At 45.3% G+C, this 20,124-nt stretch overlaps 1 protein-coding gene across 1 annotated transcript in view; it reads left to right on the top strand.

The window, feature by feature from the left end:
* Positions 1-2,175: 2,175 nt before the first annotated feature.
* The window catches only part of Exoc4 (exocyst complex component 4), a 741,149-nt gene continuing 723,200 nt past the window's right edge, over positions 2,176-20,124 (top strand). Inside the window, exon 1 of the mRNA XM_051151762.1 lies at positions 2,176-2,321. Within this exon, the coding sequence (XP_051007719.1) occupies positions 2,236-2,321 (86 nt within the window). The 5' untranslated portion in view covers positions 2,176-2,235. The remainder of the gene's footprint in view (positions 2,322-20,124) is intronic.

Below are 20,124 nucleotides of genomic sequence, written 5' to 3'. Positions count from 1 at the left end.
GATTACGTTAGCTTCTCGGTACAGTTTTACAGCAGAAAATGCAAATCCTCTATATTTATTCTTTGTATGTGTGTTTGTGTCTACGAAGTCCAGAGGTCAACCACAGGTGTTTTCCTCAGTTGATAGCCACCTGTTTGGTTTTGAGATGAGGTATCTCACTGACCCTGTAGCATGTCAATTTGGCCCGGCTGGCTGGTCAGCGAGCACCAGGCATCCTCCTGTCTCTAGTTCCTTAGTGCTGAGGTCATGAGTTTATTTCAATATGCCTGGTGTTTTGCTGTGCTCTTGGTATAAAATACCAGGCCCTTATCCTTTAGTGGTAAGCACTTTGCTGACTGAGCCATTTCCCTAGGCCCCTACATTTAAAAAAATTTTTTTTTTTTTTTTTTTTATTTTTCAAGACTGTTCAAGGATTTCTATGTTTCCAAATGAATTTCAGAATCAATATTCCATTGTGGAAACTCTTGTCTTCTTAGCTCCATCATTTTATCATCTATGATGTCTTTTTATACACTTAGGGATTCTTCTTTTCTTTTCTTTCTTTCTTTTTTTTTTTTAGCAATATTTTGCATTATCAGCATTTGCATATTTGATTTTCCTGTTTAAATTTATTCCTGTGTTTTATTCCTTCTGTTTCTGTTTTTTTTGGGGGGGATTATTTGATTAATTTTTTCTTTCTTTCTTTCTTTCTTTCTTTCTTTCTTTGAGACAGGGTCTTCTACATAGTTCTGGATGTTCTGGAACTCTCTATGGAGAGCAGGCTGGTCTTAAACACACAGACATCCCCTGCAGCTATCTCCTAAGTGCTGGGATTAAAGGTGTGTACTACCATGCTTGACTAGGTTAACTTCTTTTTAAGATTGCTCTTTCTTATTTCTTATTGTATAGGAATCTCACTGGATTTTTGTTGGTTACTTTGTATCCTATGGGATTGATGAATTTTTTTTTATTAGCTCTAGTAGGTTTTGGGTATATTCTTTATAATACATTCTGTGAGCTTATACTGTCTATAAATGCAGATTGTTTTGTTTCTATCTTTGGAAATTGGATACTTTTCACTTTTTTCTTGCTCTGGCTCCAGTTTCCAGAGTTTTGTTGAATAGCTACAGTGAAAATGGACACCTGTATCTTGTTCCTAATCTTAATGAGAAACGTATTTCATTATTATACATACTGTTAATTTTTTAAAAATATTCTATTATGTTTACACAATTTCCTTCTATTTGGAGGTTTTTTTGAGTGTTTTAATATTTTAAAAGTATGGTTGATTTTCTATGAAAGATTTTTCTGTATTATTTGAAATGGTTCAGCAGTTCTCAACCTGTGGGGTTACATATCAGACATCCTGCATATGAAATTATTTACATTATAAGTCACAACAGTAGCAAAATTACAGTTATGAAGAAGCAATGAAATAATTTTATAGTTGGGGGTCACCACAACATGAGGAACTGTATTAAAGGTTTGCAGAATTAGCAAAAATTTTTTTGTTTTGTTTTGTTTTGTTTCGTTTTTCGAGACAAGGTTTCTCTGTGTAGGTTGGCTGTCCTAGACTCACTTCGTAGACCAGGCTGGCCTTGTACTCAAAGTGATCCACCTGCCTCTGCCTCCCGAGTGCTGGGACTAAAGGCGTGTGCCACCACACCGGGCTACAGCCTGCATTTTTAACTGTTTGGCACAAATGCAAAAATGAATATAAAATGACTACAGAATCATTCAGTCTCAGAAAATACCAAAGGAAAGTCTCTGTGCCTATAAGTGTTTGCTTTTTGTTGATTTAAATACAATATTTGAAGTTAATATTTTTGTACACACAAGCACAAGCATACTTTTGGGGTCTTCGCTTAAATACAATCATCTGCATATTCATTTTGATATCATCAAATACAGTAAATTAAAAACATTAAAATTATAAAAGGGAGTTAACTGAAAAACAACTTAAGGTCTGAAGAGATCCAAAGAAGATACCAACAAGGAGACTTGAAGTTTCCATTGGTTTTTCGTCCAGGCATGCCCAGGACCCGCTGAAGAACTACGTTTCCCAGAGTGCTTAGAGCGAATAGGCGCCTCAAACTCCAGCTGACCCTTAGTCCCGCCTCCTAACTCCAGTGATTGGGTTCTTCACTTCCGCGCCTCTACGCTTCTCTTCTGCCATTGGTTGATGTTCCGGGTCAAGCCTCGGAGTTTACTCTCTCCCGGTCCTGTCAAGCACCTGGCTCTTGCTCCCGTACCAAGATGGCGGCAGAAGCAGCTGGTGGCAAATACAGGAGCACAGTCAGCAAAAGCAAAGACCCCTCGGGGCTGCTCATCTCGGTGATCAGGTGAGGGAGGCAGGAGGCCGGAGGCTGGGTGAGGACTGGGCAGCGGCTCGCCCTCCGCTGCGGAAGGGAGAGGAAGCGGCCCGGCCCCGCCCGCCGGCCCTTCTCTTCCTTCTGGCCTCCCCAGCCCCTCCCCAGGGTCAGCTGCCCGGCGGGGCGGCCCCCCCCCCCCGGACTCCCAGTTTCCCTGGGGCCGGACTTAGGGTGAGGACCCCCTCAATCCCTGCACTCTCCCGGGGGGCACGGCCCTTCCTTGGGTCCTAACAGCTGGCCCGCGTGGGTTCGGGAAGTAGCCCGGCGGGCGCAGGTGTGCCCGTTCGTTCCTGCTTGACCTGGGCGCAGCATCCTTTCGGGAAGGCCAGCTGTGGCCGGGGCTTCCTGGGGGCCCAAGTCCCCTGTCAGGAGCTGCGCAGTGTCCACCGCCTGTCAATAGCCACAGCTTCAGATCGTAGGTTCTGCGACGAGCTGGCTAGGACTGGATCTATTGAAGTGACACATGTGTCTCATTTTTGTTTACTTCCTTGTTCCAGTTTCTTACTCAAAACCGTATCAAAACAACTTCAGATTGCCCTCCGCATTACTCTCCTCCTAAAATATTAGGGCGAGTGTGGAAGTGGTGGCCTGTTTACAGGTCCGGTTTTGTTTTGTTTTTTGTTTTCGTTTACAATGTTAAACAAGTTTAGACCACCTTGAATAAAATACATTAGGACACACTTATACGTTGTTGTCGTTTGACTTTCACCACGCATATTTTCATAAAACAGACATCCCTTTCTCCCACTTTCCCCCGCTGCTCCTTCACTTTGATGAATTCTAAGAGGGCTCCTGTACTAATCTTGATGATCTTTTAAAACTGACCACTAGAATCTAGTAGCTAGTACGGCCTTGAAAAAGTAGACACATCAGACTTAAAATGCTTTAAACGTTTACCATTTAATGGACTGAAAAAGACCCATTTATGGGTTTAATGTCAGAGCCAATAGTTTAAGGCAATGGCCTGTTATTATCAATTTTATTTTACAGATGAGAGCATAGACCTTTCTGTGGGAATGATACACTTTGTAGGCCCTGAAGAGACAACACTTGTGTAACCGCAGGCACACATTCTTACTTTAACAGTGCACAGTGCAGATTTATCCCATGATATTAAAACCTCAGCCAGAGCATCTGTAGTAGCCCATCTTACTTTTCTCTGAAATTCTAATATGAACATTTAGAATCTTTTTGTGAACTTGTTTTTTTCCTGCCTGATGGTTAACACTTGCTTAAACAATGGGTATTCACTGTAGTTTGGCGCCTGGCATTTATTTAGTACTTAGGGCATATTTGTTGAATGAGTGTGTGAATTTCCCGAATTATGCAAAGACAAGTCAGATGTAATCCTATCCTTGAGGAGAGTATGGACTTGGAGAGAGATGGAATGTTACAGAGAGTCAGAATTTGTGGAAGGAGCCGTCACATCCTTGGAAGTGGAGTGAGTGAGGGCAAGTAACAAATGTCCCATCCTCTGCCTCGTGCGTAGATTCACCCTCAAATATGTGATCATTAAAAACTGAGAAAAAAAAAAACCCTAAAAGCTTTTTGGCCGCTTCCGGGATGGAGACGCACATTCGCCATAAAGGCCAGTTCTTTGCGGTCTCCAGAGGGCGTTGCCCACTGCCGGGCAGTGTAGCTTGCTGTTGTCGGTGCTGACTTAATTCAATGGTTTCCAACCTTCCTCATGCTTCCACTTTTAATACGGTTCCTCATGTCGTGGTGACCCCCAACCATAAAATTATTTTGTTGGTACCTCATACCGTTATGAATAGTATCTGATATGCGACCCCCAGCTTGAGAACCACTGAATCTTCTGTAGCCGGGCCCGGCTTCACGCTCACGTGGATAAGAGCACGTGCTGGTATCCCAGGCAGCCGGCACCACACCTGCCTTTATTTGGCTATCCATCTCTTACGCCAGTCTGTATCATCTTCCCTTTAAAACTGTGGCTTTGGCCCAGGCAGCTTTTACTCTGGCTTCTGTTGTGAAGTACTGCTTTAATTTTGATTCCTAGTCCAGATCATGTCAGGACACATGAGAGATGCGTTCCTTTGATTGTGTTGTTTTACAATTATGCTCGTAAGGTATGCCCGGACCTATCAATCCAGGCAAGTTTAATAATTATCAGGGCTCATGCTAACATAGGAACGCAAGACTAGATGTTTTTGCTGCTGGAGTGTTGCTGCTTGTATTTCAGCATTCCTTCGGACACAGAAAATTTTGGCTTTGGGATGAGGGAGGATGTTGCCAATCTCTGTTGGTGTTTTCCTCCTGATTTTCTTTAGTGCTTGACCCAGTGGTTTACAATTCCACGAACAGTGCGCGGGAGGGAGGAGAGTGGTAGTGTGACTTTGGCGGTTGGATTTGGGGTGGGAGGAGCCTTGACTGGGGGAGTCGACTAGGCCTGTGTGTTTATTAGTAACTGTGTGTCATTCTGAAGTTTCTGCTCTTCAGCTCTGTTCACTTTGTGCTCTTCATGTTGCCTTTCCTGCAAGCCGTGTTCCTTATCGGTAGATCTTCCTGTGTACTTCAGTTACCTCCTAGCCAGAACTTTCTTTCAAATTCTCTCAAAACCCTAGACCTTTTCTGGTTGCTTTGGCAACGAGCTTCACAAAGGAAAACCCATTTTAGGCCCTAAAGTAAAAGTATTCCTGAAAGGATATTTGGTACATGTTAGCTCTTTCATGTTTCTGTAGACCTGCCATTTTCTCACAAAATAAGTTAATGACAGAAGCCACTGTATTTCAAACAGTTTGATTGGTTCACCTTTATCTTTATATATCACTGAGCAGCAGCAGCAGCAGCAGCAGCAGCAGCAGCAGCAGCAGTTTTTCTTGTTTTGGAATGTTTAAAAATTTCCTTCATTTCTTTCTCAAATGTATAAAAATACCATTTCTATACTAGGTCATATATTGTAACACTTTATATTGCTTTTTTTTTTTTTTCCTTTTTTGAAATAAGGACTCACTCTATAGCTTTGACTGACTTGGTCTTGCTATGTAGACCATGCTGGCCTTGAACTCACAGACGTCTATTTGCTTCTGCCTCCCAAGTGCTGAGATTGAAAATGTGAGCCACCACACTTGGCTAAAATGTTGTTAATAGTTTGAAGAGAAAGTTGTAGATACTTTTTGGTACTGGATAAAACTCCAGAGAAGGTCTAATGTAAGGACTGAACTAATACATGCAAAGGAAACGCCCAAGTCTCATTGCCATTTGCTCTTTTTGCTTGTATGTGGATTTTTGAGACAGGTTTGCATGTAGCCTATGCTGGCCTTGAACTTGCCCTGTAGGCACTATAATCTAGAACTTCTGATGCTTCTGCCTCTACCTCCTGATGCTGGGAGTACAGGCTTGTCTCATCACAGCCAGGCCTAGTTCTCATTGTCAGGGCAGTAGTAACTAGTTAAATATTGACTCAGTGTTTGTTAGTATCAGAGTCTGTCACTGAGAATTTAAATATTTTTATTTAATTTTTAAACTTTATGTGTATTGGTGTGAGGATGTCAGATCTTGGAATTACAGACAGTTGTGAGCTGCCATGTGGGTGCTGGGAACTGAAACTGGGTCCTTTGGAAGAGCAGACGGTGCTCTTAACTACTGAGCCAACTCTTCAGCCCATCACTGAGAATTTAAAATAAGCAAATGGAACTATAGTGCAATTGCAATTTTATATTTGATGGAAAGGGACTTTAAAATATGTAAATTAAAATTTTTTAAAATTTAAAACTTCTGAGTAAGCCCATTTCAAGCCAGTCAGGTGTGTAATGCTTCACTATTTTGTCTATTTAGAGTCTCAGGTCTGTGAGGAAGGGTTTGGGGAGGAGAGATAGTGCTTGTGATCTGGTCTTTTGGACACTGCCACTAACTGTAGATTCAAGTCACCACTGGCCATTTACAGCAGAAATAATTGGGTGGACAGAGTCCAATTTGGACAGTTAGATACACACACACACACACACACACACACACACACACACACACACACACACACCCGTATCTTCCTTCTTTCCTGTTGACTACCCTACCTCAACCTTCTGTTTGGTGTGAAGTTGGAGCTGTGAAATAGTCAAGATGGCATTTCAGAGATGTTATTTTATTTTTGTGAGTGCTTGTCAGATTTTTAATTGGAGAATGTGTCTACCACTTACTGTTAGGTGATCTGCTTTCCAATTAAACATTACTCTCCCTTCTTTGTATGTCAGTGTGCAAATAGCCAGATTAATTGGGGAGACAAACTCCAGTTGTGACTTATGGAGACCTTATTGAAACCTTGGAGCTGAGCTTTTGTAGGCAGGCTGGTTGCAGACATCAAGGAGGGTTGAAGGCAGTTGGAGGCTCACATTTTCATCAACTTTTATGTCTTCACAAAAGTTGGAATTTCAAAAACATAGGAAATCCTTTATTGTGGGCTCCTGTTAAATCCCTTCCTTCCTCTGTAGAGGATATTTTGGTCATGCTATAGTTAATTCAAAGTAAAGTTTGTTGAGGGGTCCAGACTTTGATGTGGGCTTTGAACAGAGGCCTTTGAGGTTTGTGACAGTTTGTGGCAGGAAGAGCTTGGCCCCAAGTGCTGTGTCAGGCGTAGACACTGTCTCCTCTCTCCATCCGAGCCCAGGTCAGCATAGCCTTAGATTCTTACTGTTTCCCTCAGCCTTGCTCCCTCCAAGATGTAGTGCTGTTTGCAAACTGCTGTCAGAGTAAACAGTGTCAGGACTGGAGATGGACTCAGCCGGTAGAGTACTTGCCTAGTACCCTGCCTTTGATCCCTAGCATAACTGGGTGTGGTGACACGTCCCTGTAATCCTTGCACTTGGGATACGGGATACATGTTTTCCATTTGGAAACAGAGTACTCACTCTAAACTTTCAGGAGGTCCTGGGACAGCTGATAGTTGCATTTATGGAAACAAGAAGAAAACACTCCATTTTTCGGTTGTTCATTGCAGAGTTAATATCTTGGGGAACCAAGTCTTGGTTTCTAGCCTTAGGAGTCATTGTTGATGTTGGAATTTTTTGAAAGCTTTGGGGCATGTAGTTTTATTATTGGGTGATACCATCAGGTTTTCAACCCATACCTTTGTAGATATGTCTGGTCACACCCCTTGGTGAGAGGGTGTGGTTTAGGGTAGCTAAGAAAAATTTACTAGTGTGCAACCTTGAATTACGTAGCTCTGCACTGCTCCCAGTCTTACTTTTTCATGTATGAAGTGGGGTGATGAAGATCTTGTGTGTTTGGGGAAACATGAAAAGAGACAAGGCATATGAAAGTGCCTTGCACAGTTTGGAACAGAGGCACTCAGATGCTTGATTTCTAGTGTCTGTAGTGTCTTTGTTAGAAACTTGATTTTACTAACTCTGAGAGTACTTACCTGGCATGCCTTAGGTCATGGGTCCAATTTGTTACACAACAGACAAATACATTCAGAGCTGGAGGCCAAACCTGGGACCTTGTGCTTGCTAGGCAAGTCCCTACCACTGAGCTAAATTCACAACTCCTATTTTGCATCCCTTTAAACCTTTCCTTCTATAATAGTTTGATAAGAGCTCTTCCATTAGGACTCTATCTTATAGTTCTTTAATTTAAAGATATGGCTCTTTTGTTTTGCTGCCAATAGCAGTGCTGGCCTAGTGTTTAATGTGGTCTCAGTAGGTCACCTGTATTCTAAAGCCTCATGGATCTTTGCATTTTAAGAAGCCTATCCCCCCAATTTCCTATATGTATTTGACTACATAATACCTGTCACAAGTATAAAACATCGCTTGTGAGGAACTCACCAGGAAGTGAGGATCTCTGTGGACAATGCTTTCCAAGCAAGCTGCACTGTATAAGGAAGAGGGAAGGAGAAGGAGTTGTAAGTTGACTTTGTCAGCTCTAAACTCAGTTTTATGCCTGAGTGGAGTGATTTTACTTAATTTTAGATAATGGCCTTCTTTGTTGCCTAAGCAATTTATAGCTTTTGGTCTCCAGTACTGTTCTGTGTAACTGAGCTAATTGCACTATCGAGGAGCTATACGCACATGTGTTGGGTGCAGTAATTGGCTCTAAGTGCTGTCTGAAGCCAGACACTAGTGAGTTTTCAAATGACTTTTAAGCAGACATTGTTTACTGTCTGTCACTTGAGGCTACAGAAGTCTCTGTACAGTTAAGGGATGTTCATATGTATGAGAAAACTTTTTCAGAGGGACTTGTCATTGTGAATTCCTATCAGTTACGATGGGATTATCTTGTATTTCATAGGCTCTAATAAGCCATAATTAAGAAACAAGGCATCAGAATGTATAATTGAATAGAATAAAATCCGATTTGAAAGCGAGGTGTGGATTTGCTTCTGCTTTGAGCAGTATATCTCATGCGATTATGTAGTGATACACATCTCTAGCATTTCTTTAATGTGTGATCCTTTATTCAACCTCAGATTTATGATGAGGGCCACTTATTAATATAACTCCCTGGAAGCAGTTACAGATGGCTCTCCATCTAGGAAGTGTAGTGTAGCAGTGTGTCCTGCTTTGCATAATCATCTTGGAACTCTGACTGAACTGTGTAGTGTTTGTGTCCTTCAGTCTCTTCATTCTCATGTGTTTGGGTTTCTCTACTCATGCTGTGGTCTTCACTTCCCCTGCTGGCTCTAGGTATATTTTTTTGTCAGCCATGTATGAGATGGGTTAGATTCTTTTTTGGAAAGAAAACATGGCTCTAGTACTTTGAAGCAAGTGCTGGGTAGAACTGATCATGTGACAGAGCAGTGTGGGAAAAACACATGACTGATGCCGGAGGAATCACATCAGCTGTGGACATTTCTTCCCCTTGTGTTGGGATCATTAACAGAAAGAGACATTTTCTTTTGAAAAAAAAAAAAAACCAGTTATGGAGCACTCAGTTTTCTCTTTCTGGAGTCAGGCTTGAAAACTAGCCTCAAGTTCAGTTCTTGTCTTGTACTCTTTCATTGGGGAGAAGGTATCCCTTGTGGTCAGGTTGAGGCTCCCGAAAAGAAGCCCAGGGACTTTGCAGCATCCGGCTGCTCTCCTAGGTCCACATGGAGTACTTCTCAGAAAGGAGGTAGCTGAGGACACCTGCTCCTTGTTGTAGAAGGTGCTGTTGTTTGCTCATCAGTGATTTCTGCATTTGTGAAGCCATACTTGTATTTAGTTTCCTTTAATTGCTTAGGGGATTTTCATTAATTGTTTTCCTAGTCTGTATTGCTTCTAGAAGAGAGGTCAGTGGGGCCTTAGTGGACAGGGAAGCCCATTATCAGCTTTCAGAAAATGTGGCTCAGTTCTGCTCTTTCTGCAGGGGACGCCAAGATTTAGGTGTGTAACTTTATTTCTTGTAACAAGTGTGTTAGCCATCTGTGGCTGTATTAAGCAGCAAATACCTCATGCAGATTTGTTAAGAATGTGTGTTGTTTAGGCTGATTGATAACATTGCCTTCAGAATTAAACCAACCAAGTGAACCTGGTGGTACACATCCTCAATCTGTGGATTTCTCTGTGTAACCTAACCCAACCCAACCCCAAACCAAACCTCACTCCTAGACCCCAGAAAAGCTAACAGCAAACAGAGAGAGCGAATGAAAATTTAACCAACTGAAATAACATTGCCTGTGCTTTCTGAGGCAGTGTAGCTTTCTGCTTCAGCAGCTATCACAAAACACCTATGATTGGATGCTTACACAACAGACATGTGTTTTCTCACCCCTTTGGATGCTCCAAGTCCAAGGTCAAAGCACCACCAGGATAGGTTGTTGGTGAGGCCCCTCTTCTTGGCATATGGACGGCCAACTTCCTTGCTCTGTCTGCGCTAGAGCCTTTCTTCTGGGTGTGGACAGGATTTGCTCCTGTCTCCTGCCTTTTCATGAGAACAGCACTCCCAGCTGTGAGGCTCCAGTGACTTGCAGAACTTCATCACCTCCTCTGCTGTCTCTAAACACAGTCGGAGTAACGAATTGAGATGTTATCATAAAAAGAAAAAAAAACCCTTTTGATGAGGTATATAGTTCTATTTATAACTAGGCTAGGTCCCTTTATCACCTTGTTAAAATGCTGTAAGCTTCCAGAAGAGGGGTTTGTCACCTGCAAACAGGTAACGTGGAAGCTCAGGCGCAAGTGATTGCCGTTGCATTTGGCACTGACAGTCACGCTGGCTTGTATAGCTAACAGCCTTTCATCAACACTTAATACCAACATGCGTGCTCTACACTCTGCAGAGAACTAGCCGGTGGCTTGAGCTGTCAAAAGCTTTGCTGAGACCAAAAGATGGGCTGACTCACCTAGTTCTATAACTTTTCTAAATTCTATCCTTAGGTGAGAATGAAAAATAAGTCATCGAAAGCTATGTACTTGTATTATGTCTATCGCCTTTCAAAAAATGGAGGCCTGAATTTAGTTTTTCTTTTTTTTTTTTTCATGTTTTAAAAATTATGCGCAAGAGATGTTGGTGTAAAAATTTGTTACCTTGTGTTCAAAAGATTTTGAGAACATCTTTCACTATGTTGTAAATTGCCTCCCAGGTTGTTTTAAATGAAAAATTGGTTTGCCTAAAGGAGTCTGTCTTTTAGAAAATTAGAACTTTTTGCCTTGGCTGCTTGGAAGCTCAAATTTAGATTAGGAACTCATTTACTATAAACTCTGTGTAGCCATCTGAGCTGCTTATATTTTAAATTTATAAAATGATGCTCAGTATATTTTACAATAGTCTTAGAGAAAACATCTCCAACTTTTCTTTTTTGAAAGAGGTGAGTTACAATGAAAATAAAATGTGGTTACTGTCCCTCACCACTAAACACTGACTGATAAGTGGCCAGTAGTGGCTTCAATGACTACCTGCGTGAAAGCCCAGAAAGCTATGACTGTTGTAACTCCTGACCTCACCTCCTGTCCCTTCCACACTAGCAGCTGGTACCCACCCTGCTCTCCTTGCCAGTCCCTTCCTGCAGCAGTTTGAATTAATTGTCCTTCAAGGTGCAGGCATCTTGTGTCATCTAGAACAGCTCCCTACAGGAGTCTTTCCAAAGGCTCTAGTCACAGGTTGTCTTTTTGTGCCTTTGCTAGGGGTGGCCATTTTTGTTTCTTTTGTACCACAGCTCTTGCCTGCTGCACTTGTTTCCCTGCCTGCTACTTTATGGCCTGCGTCTCCACGCTGTTGTGTTAGCTTCATGAGGGAGGGCTGGTAGTGTGTCTGCCTGGTACATAATGTACTTAGAAAACACTGTTGCATGAGTCCGTGCATTGGACAGGGATGCAGTAACTGTTGCTTTCCTTACAGGGGTTTATGAGCATGCACAGCCCCCAGTGAGGCCACTCCACTGCAGTTGTCTCAGGCAGGGACCTGCCACATCCTGCATCTTGCTGCTGTCATGATACAGCTTTTATTAATTATGTACTGTGCGTGACACTGAGAATCTAGAGAAAAGGTCTGATTTGAGCTCCTAACAGATCCCTAGGAACTTTGGGGTGAGCAGGCTTGAGCGGCTGACAATGTTGGGATTCACAGGTTGTTTATTTTGATTCTAATGATGTGAGTCAGCACTTCCATCCTGCTTCCCTCACTTCTTTAGTCCTTCAAACGTCCCAGAGAGGCAGGTGTTCTTAGTCTCACGCCTGTTTCACAAGAAAAAACATACCAGAGAGGTTGAGGAGCCCCCTGGGGTTGCAGAGCGGTATCTATTTTTTTGTTTATTAAGAGTCTGTGTTTCCACGCCAGGGCCTGCTGTATAGCCCAGGCTGACCTCACAGCCATGACTCCCCCACCCCAGCTTTTGAAAACAACTGCTTTTTACAGTTTTGTTTGTGAGATGGTCTCATATAACCCAGCTTGGCCCCAAATTGACTTTGTAGCTGAGGCTGGCTTCAACTCCTGCATCTACCTTCCTAAGTGGAGACATTACCATCCTTGGCTCAGTTTATCAATGTGCATGTTTTCCTGCTTTTTTTTTTTTTTTTTTTTTACAAAGTCTCTCTATGTAGCCCAGGCTGGCCTTGAAATCACACACAAAGATGCATGTGTCTTTTCCTTTAATCCCTCTGTTGGGATTAAGGTTATACACACTATACCCCGCCTAATGTATTCAACTTTGTACACAGTAAGTGGTTATGGGGGAAACAAGTGGCTTTTTAAATGCAGTGTTGTGGACTGAACCCAGGACACTGCATGTGCTAGGCAAGTGCTGTACTGCTGCACTCCTTCTGTAAACCGAGAACGCGTTTGTGTGACCTGCTAGCTGAGCGTCCTGAGAAGGGCTCTGGGTATTCCTGGCAGCAGTCTGGATTTGGTAGTTTTCTTCTTTCATTTTTTTCCTCTGTCTTTGACTGAAAATTCTTGCTTCGGGGAGTGATGGGCCGTCTTGGTGGGTTGTCCAGACCCGCCGGACAGTCCCCTGAGACCCTCGGACCCCTAGGGAGAGAATGGGGGGACAGGAGACGCAAGGAATGGACATCAAGTCAAAGAATCTGATCAAGCTGACAAAATTTTATTTTTCTCAGGCTGCTTATAAGCACAAGGCAGGATGTAGGGTGGGGGCAGAGGGGGAGCTAGGGTGAGAACGAGGTCAGCCCCCTGCTGCTGCATACTGCACAATGTTCCCTTCGTGGTCAGGTAGCCCTGCGCTGGCAGTTTCCAAGAAGCGTGGGACAGCAGGACTGGAGCTAACCTAGGTGAAACAGATCTTTAACTGGTTATTGAGAAAGCTAAAGACAGGAGGTCTCCTGGAGAGTTCTCTGAGAGGTCACCTAAAGGGAGGGAGCAGGAGAGGTTTTGTCAAGCAGAACACAGGGGGTCCAAATGGCCGTATTTGCTGAAAACACCCCCATCAGCTCCCCCTTTACTGTATGTAATGAAAACAGAGGGGGAAGTAGAGGTCTGATCCCCCTCAAGAGATTGGTGTTATGTTAAAAGGTCAATGTTCAGTCTGTCTGGACTGACCATGTCCTCAACCTCCTGGGCGCTTTTGCGGGAGAAAAGGGGGGCATCTGGTGCCCTGGTTTCGCGCCAAACCTTTATGCTATCAGGCATGCTTCTCAGGAGTTTGCCAAGGAATGAGTGCGGGCAGAACTCCCTGCAGTGCTTACCCTCGCACCCTCTCGATGGTCTTTGGGGGAGTGATGGTCTCTGTGAGGCTTCATCCTCAGACTCAGCCTCAGCCAGGCGCAGATAGTGAACCTGCAAAGGTTTTGCTGTGGGGTCATCACACTGCCTCTTTATTAGAGAGGTCAATCGAGCAAAGGCCCAGAGACAGAAAGATTTCAGGAGTAATAGACCAAGAAGTGGTCCGAGAACAGAGGGAAGAAGCGTGGACAGCCATGGAGAAGTAGAGAACCAGTGTTTATACCAGCTTTCGCTTTTCTCCCTCTCTCTCTGTCGTTTTCCCAGTCCTTCTTGTACTCTGCGCGTGCTGTCCCTCACCCCGGATTTATCTGCAAAAAAGCAGCATTCTTCTTTTAAAGCTGCACAGAGCCTGTTTGGGTGCCATTTTACATAAGTCAGGGGTCAATGAGTCAGGATACCAAATTACAGGAGAAATCCGAGAGGAAGACCAGACAGGATCGCCCCTCTCGAAGAGGACTACCCACGTCCAATTCCAGGGGTAATGGATGTTGGTCTGAGGTCGTTCCAATCCGAGCATGTGAAGCGGAGGGCCCATCAGGAGGACCAGGAATAACAGGCACATCATCGTCAGGGCCGGCTGGATTGGTGTTATATTCTGTGGAGACCGAAAAGGATGGAGCCTTAGCAGGAGTATTGTCCTCCATGCTGGGCGATGGGTTAACTTGTCGAAGAAGTCTTTCAGGGAGCCATCGAGGACCATTTTCCTCAGTATCAAAAATGTAAGCCGAACCTCGGCCCCAAATGAGGATTGGGTCGGGGCCCTTCCATTGACCCGTCAGGGGAATCTTCCAGCGGGCCAGAGCATGGCCATGTTGAGAGCCAGCATGCCATAAGTGGCCAGCAGCTGCCTTGTTATTTTGGTCAAGGGTAAGGAAATTAAGCACGAAGAGCGCATGTGAGAGCCAATTATGGGGGGGGGGGTAGGGTAGAGTGTTGGAGAATGGATTTTAATTTATGGAGGGTGTTTTTAAGTGTTTGATGCGCCCGCTCGACAATGCCTTGGCCCTGAGGGTTATAAGGAATGCCTGTAATATGCTTGATGCCAAGGGAGGCATAAAAGGCCTGGAATTTATTACCATGGTATCCTGGGCCGTTGCCAGTTTTAATAGTTTTAGGGAGGCCCATCACGGAGAGACAACGAAGTGTGGGTAACAACATCCTTAGAGGCCTCACCCGACAAAGGAGAGGCAAAAATGAAGCCACTAGATCGATCAACAGTGACATGAAGGTCTCTGAGTTTGCCAAAAGGAGGAAGATGAGTAACGTCCATTTGCCATAGGGCATTGGGGAACAATCCACGTGGGTTAACACCCAAGTGGGGAACGGGGGAGATGGGAAACACAAGTATGACAACCCTTTACTATCTCCCTTGCCTGTTCCCTAGTGATTTTATACATAAGACGCAGGGTGGTGGCACTGAGATGATGAAGGGAGTGGGCGTGCTTTGCCTGAGTTAATGGATCGAGAAGGGTTAAAGCAAATGCGTCAGTACTGGTGGCTTGCCTTCTGACAAGGGGCCAGGAAGGCCAGTGTGAGCTCGGAGATGGGTAAGAAGGAAAGGAGGGGTACGAATTTGAGTGTACTTTTGTATCTCAGCAAATAAGGAGTAGGCCCGTGAAGAGGCTTTACTGTAAGGCACAGTTTCCAACAAGGGAACAGAATGTGCCACATATGCTTTATCTGTAGATATATTAAGAGGAGCATGAGGAAAGGCTTTGAAAACCTGGAGCACAGCAAAGAGCTCAACCAATTGGGCTGAGGAGAGGTCGGTAACGAAGGAGTGTGTCTCTCCATTAATCACATAGGCTGCACGGCCATTTGAGGAACCATCGGTAAACACCAGGAGGGCATTTATGAGCGGCCTGTGAACCATTTTTTTGTGGTAAAACAAAGGGATGGAATCGGGCAAACTGAATGAGAGGATCCTCAGGATAATGATTATCAATCTGTCCCGGGAATGAATCAAGGGCGGTGCCCCAATCGAGGGAAGTTTGGAGAAACCAGTTTACTTGATCTGCCGTATACGGCAAAGCTATTAAATCAGGTTCCTTACCAAAGAGCTGTCTGGACATCCTTCTTCCTTTTATGATGAGTTGGGCAAGCAATGAAGCACAGGTAGCAAGGACCTTTGAGGGGGAGGAGGACAGAGGCACCCAAAGGAGGGGAGTTCCCCTGGTGGGAGAATGCGATGAACCCTGCCAGGAAACTCGGATGGGAGAGTGAGGAGTAGCGCGGAGTATGTACACGAGAGGTACACGGGGGGCAAACTGAAGGTGGCTTGTGACTGTGTAGCTTGCTTGATTAAGGTAAGGGATTCTGTAGCCTCAGGTGTAAGTTCTCTGGGGGAGGAAGGGGGAGAGTCTCCCCTTTAGTAACTGGTAGAGGGGCACCAAAACTTCAGGAGGTATCTTTAAATGAGGCCTACGAAATTGTAGGTTTCCTAGAAATTTTTGGTAATCATGGAGCGTTTGAAGAGATGAGGTTCATACCTCAAGCTTGGGGACATAGACCTGTTCTGACTTGAGTTCATACCCCAGATACATAAAAGGTTCAGACATTTGAATCTTCTCAGGAGCCACCTTAAGCCTGGCAGCAGAGAGAGCACACTGAAGTTGTTGAAAACAGGCGAGAAGCCCTCGTGGACAAGGGCCGGCCAAAAGAATGTCATCCATATAGTGAAGGATGTAAATAGAAGGCCAAGCGTCCCGCACGGGTTGTATAAAATGTCCTACAAACTTTCGAGCCAGGGTAGGGCTGTTAGCCATCCCCTGGGGCAGCACCTTCCATTGATATCGTGGCATGGGTTGTTGGAAGTTATCTGAGGGAGACTAAAGGCAAAGTGACTACAGTCCTCCTGGTGGAGGGGTACAGTGAGAAAACAATCCTCCTGGTGGAGGGGTACAGTGAGAAAACAATCCTCCTGGTGGAGGGGTACAGTGAAAAAACAATCCTCCTGATAGTGAAAAAACAATCCTCCTGGTGGAGGGGTACAGTGAAAAAACAGTCCTTAAGGTCGATAACTATCTTATGGAAATCACGAGGGATGGCAGAGGGGGAGGGAAGACCAGGTTGCAATGCTCCCATTACTACCATGGCCTTATTTACTGCTTGTAAATCTTGTAGAAGTCTCCATTTGCCTGATTTCTTTTTAATAACAAATATAGGAGTGTTCCAGGGTGAGTTGGAGGGCTCAATATGTCCAGTAGCAAGCTGTTCCTGCACTAACAGCGTAGCTGCATCGAGTTTGTCTTTGGAAAGGGGCCATTGGTCAACCCAAACCGGGGGCGAAGACTTCCAAGTAATCTTGTCTGCATGTAGGGGTGCAGTTATGGCAAGGCCCCCTAGAAAAAAGGGTAACCAAGTCCTTCCTTCTCTTCCTCTTTTTGGAGAGGTCTCTATGGGTGCTGTCCTGCCCTGGGCATGAGTGCCCAGTCCCTGACCCGGTAGATACCCTTGGTTCATCATGAGTTTCGTTACTGTTTCATTGGGGTTAAGCATCAACACATTGATTTGAGACAAAATGTCTCTGCCCCAGAGATTGACAGGAAGGTCTGGGATAACAAAAGGAGTGACCAATCCTGAGTTGCCTTCCTGATCCGACCATCTGATTGCAGAAGCACTAATGAGGGGATTTTGAGAATGTCCAATGCCTTGCAAATGGTTCATTGATTCTGTCGAGGGCCAATGTTTTGGCCAATGCTCATTTGCTATTACTGTGGCATCAGCTCCGGAATCGAGGAGCCCCTTAAATGACCGCCCATTAAGAAACAAAGTGAGCATAGGTTTGGAGGGAGAGATCTTTTGCACCCAGAATGCCTCTGTGGATGGAGGGTCAAGATTGCGGGTTTTAGTTAGTGCCCTAGAGGGCCCAGGCTCCAGAGGGAGGAGCATGGCCTGTGCCAGGCTTTGACCAGCAGGGATATATACGGGTCCCTGTAGGGCAGAGACCAAGAGTTGGTACTCTCCTGAATAATCGGAATCAATGGCACCGGGATGAACTTGAATGCCCTTTACGGCAGAAGAGGCATGCCCAATGATTAGACCAAAGGTATTAGTGGGCAGGGGACCAACTATTCCACTAGGAAGTAATCTGGTTCCTTCCTCAGGTGTTAATATTGTGCTGGTGGTGGTACAGAGGTCCAATCCTGGGCTGTTTTCACTTGCTCGCCAGAGATCTGAAATGGATTGAGGGCTGACAGAGGGGGACATTGGGAGCGGTGCCCAGAGGCTGGGGTGAATGTCAATGCTGGGTTCTGGGGTGGCATGTTGGCTGGAACGAACCCAATTCCTCCGTGGTTCGCTCAGTTGATGGGGCCCGGAGGTTGCCCCCGAGGGAAGTTTCTCGACCGACGAGGAGGAAGAATTTTGCCCTGTAAATCAGTCTTGGAGCGGCACTCATTAGCCCAGTGATGTCCCTGTTTGCAATGTGGGCAGACTGTGGCTGGTTGGAGCTGGGCAGTCAAGGGTGTGTTAGTTAGTCTACCTGAGAGGAGAGTTTGGCCACTTTCCAGGGTCTTACGGGGCCAGGGGCATTCCCTGGCAAAGTGCCCAGGCTGGCCACAATTAAAGCAGGCTCTTTGCAAAGAACGAGAACCAAGACCAGCCCTTTGAAGGGCAGCTCCAATGGCCAGGCCTATTGCATGACTGGGCCCTATACCGGCACAAAGTTGGACGTAATCAGAAAGAGTTCCTTTCCAGTGGTGCTTAAGAACGTCCTGTCATGTCGGGTTAGCATTCTCAAAAGCCAACTGCTTGATAAAAGGATTTTCTGGATCCTGAGGTCTAAACAAGCGGCTCGCAGTCTCATTAAGGCGACTGATAAAATCACTATAAGGCTCCTCAGGGCCCTGCCTGATTTTTGTAAGAGTGACTGAGGCAGAGCCCCGTGAAGGGAGCTTTTTCCAGGCACCAAGGGCGGCTTGTCTTACCTGTGCCAGGAGGCCAGGAGTATAAACAGTTTGTTCATTGAGGGTATCAAAGGGGGAGTAACCCAATATTTTATTTGTGGTCCAATCTCGAGTGCCTTCATTACAGGCGTTTCTCGTTGATAAGTCTGTGCCGCCTCCTGGAATTCAGCCTTCCATAGTACAAAGTCTCCTCCTTCAAGGAAGGCATGGGCAAGTTGTTTAAATTCATTAGGAGTGAGCCAGGCCTCTGTAGAAGCCTCCAACAAGGCCAGAGTAAAGGGCACTGTTGCACCATATTTTGTCACAGCTGCTTTCATTTTCTCTCTAACAGACAAGGATAGAGGAGTATAGATCAAAGGATGCTCCTCCACAGGAGCTTCTGGATCGCCCGCAGTGCCCTCCTTGGCCTCTCCCTCGTCCATTTCCTCTCCTTCACTATCCTTCCGGCCCCCGGGAGAATGTCCTGATGTCTGGCGAGCAGGTGTTGCACCCCCACTAGGAACAGTCATACTGCTACGAAGTGAAAGTAGAAAAGCATGCGTAGTGTGGGGTGGCTGCTCAGAGGATGCCTCACCGTCCGAAAAAGAGAGACCAGCGAGCTGTTGGTCCAGATCCCTAAGTGTTTTAAGGAGAACAATTTGTTCCTGTCGGTTATGGACTAGCTCAGAGAGGGTCGAGAGGTCAGCAATGGTGACCGTTCGTGAAAATCTGATTAAGTGGCTTGGGACCATAGGGAGGCAGAGAGTGAAAAAGGAGGGAGAAAAGAAACAGAGAGAGGCTTAGGATCCCCCAAACTTCTTGTTTTAGGGTTAGCTAAAGTTGAGGAGGGAGTGTCATCAGGTGTTGCCTCCTTGGACACAGTTTCACAGGTGGCCAGTCAGAGTTATGGTATCGTGCGGCTTCTTCTTCCAGGGAGGCAGCATCGCCAGGGTCAAGAGGTTCATCATCTCCAAAATCAATGAGGGAAGGATATACTGTTGCCGTGCCAGTAAGCAGAAGCAAAGGGCGAGACAGGGCAGGCGGGGAGAGTGGACCAGAGGAACTGGGACAGCCAACAGCCGTCTCTGAGTCAGGACTCAGCTTGTGGGTCTGGCTCCCTTCAGGAGTCTGAGGCCGGGACCGGGAGCACCGATGGAGGAGCTGCTCTCCTTCCTCAATTACTTCCTCAATTACATTTTTGACATCAGGCCAATCATGATGAGTCTTAAGGACTTCATTAATGAGATTCCAGTAACTGAAAGCCGTCCCAGGCACCTTTTCAGGACCGAAAGTACAATAATAATCCTGGAGACAATCCCCAACCCTTCGCTACTTTTTCTCACTAATAGTCCCTTCTTGCAGAGACCATGGGCAGAGATCAGCTAAGAATGCAAAAAACCTAATAAGATCCTTCTTTTTAACTTTAGTTCCTCGCATCTTGAGTGAATCTTTAAGCCCAGAAACAAAGAGATCATGTCGAGAAATTGCTTGTCCCATAATGAAAGAGAAATTTATGATATGCACTAGAAACTTATGACATGCACCGCCTGCAACTTACCAATTGCCTGAGAACTGCTCAGGAGACTCCAAGTCTTGAATGCCAGCCGTTCCACTGATGGTGGGGTGGTGTTCTCTCCAAAGGTGTCGCGTCGGGCCCCACGGTGGGAGGCGCCAGTTGTCCAGACCCGCCGGACAGTCCACTGAGACCCACGGACCCCTAGAGAGAGAATGGGGGGGGGGGGGACAAGAGATGCAAGGAATGGACATCAAGTCAAAGA

This window comes from Acomys russatus, chromosome 10 (genome assembly GCF_903995435.1).
Source record: "Acomys russatus chromosome 10, mAcoRus1.1, whole genome shotgun sequence".
Classification (NCBI taxonomy): Eukaryota; Metazoa; Chordata; class Mammalia; order Rodentia; family Muridae; genus Acomys; species Acomys russatus.
The sequence above is the reverse complement of the archived record's forward strand: the minus strand, read 5'-3'. Positions and strand labels throughout refer to the sequence as shown.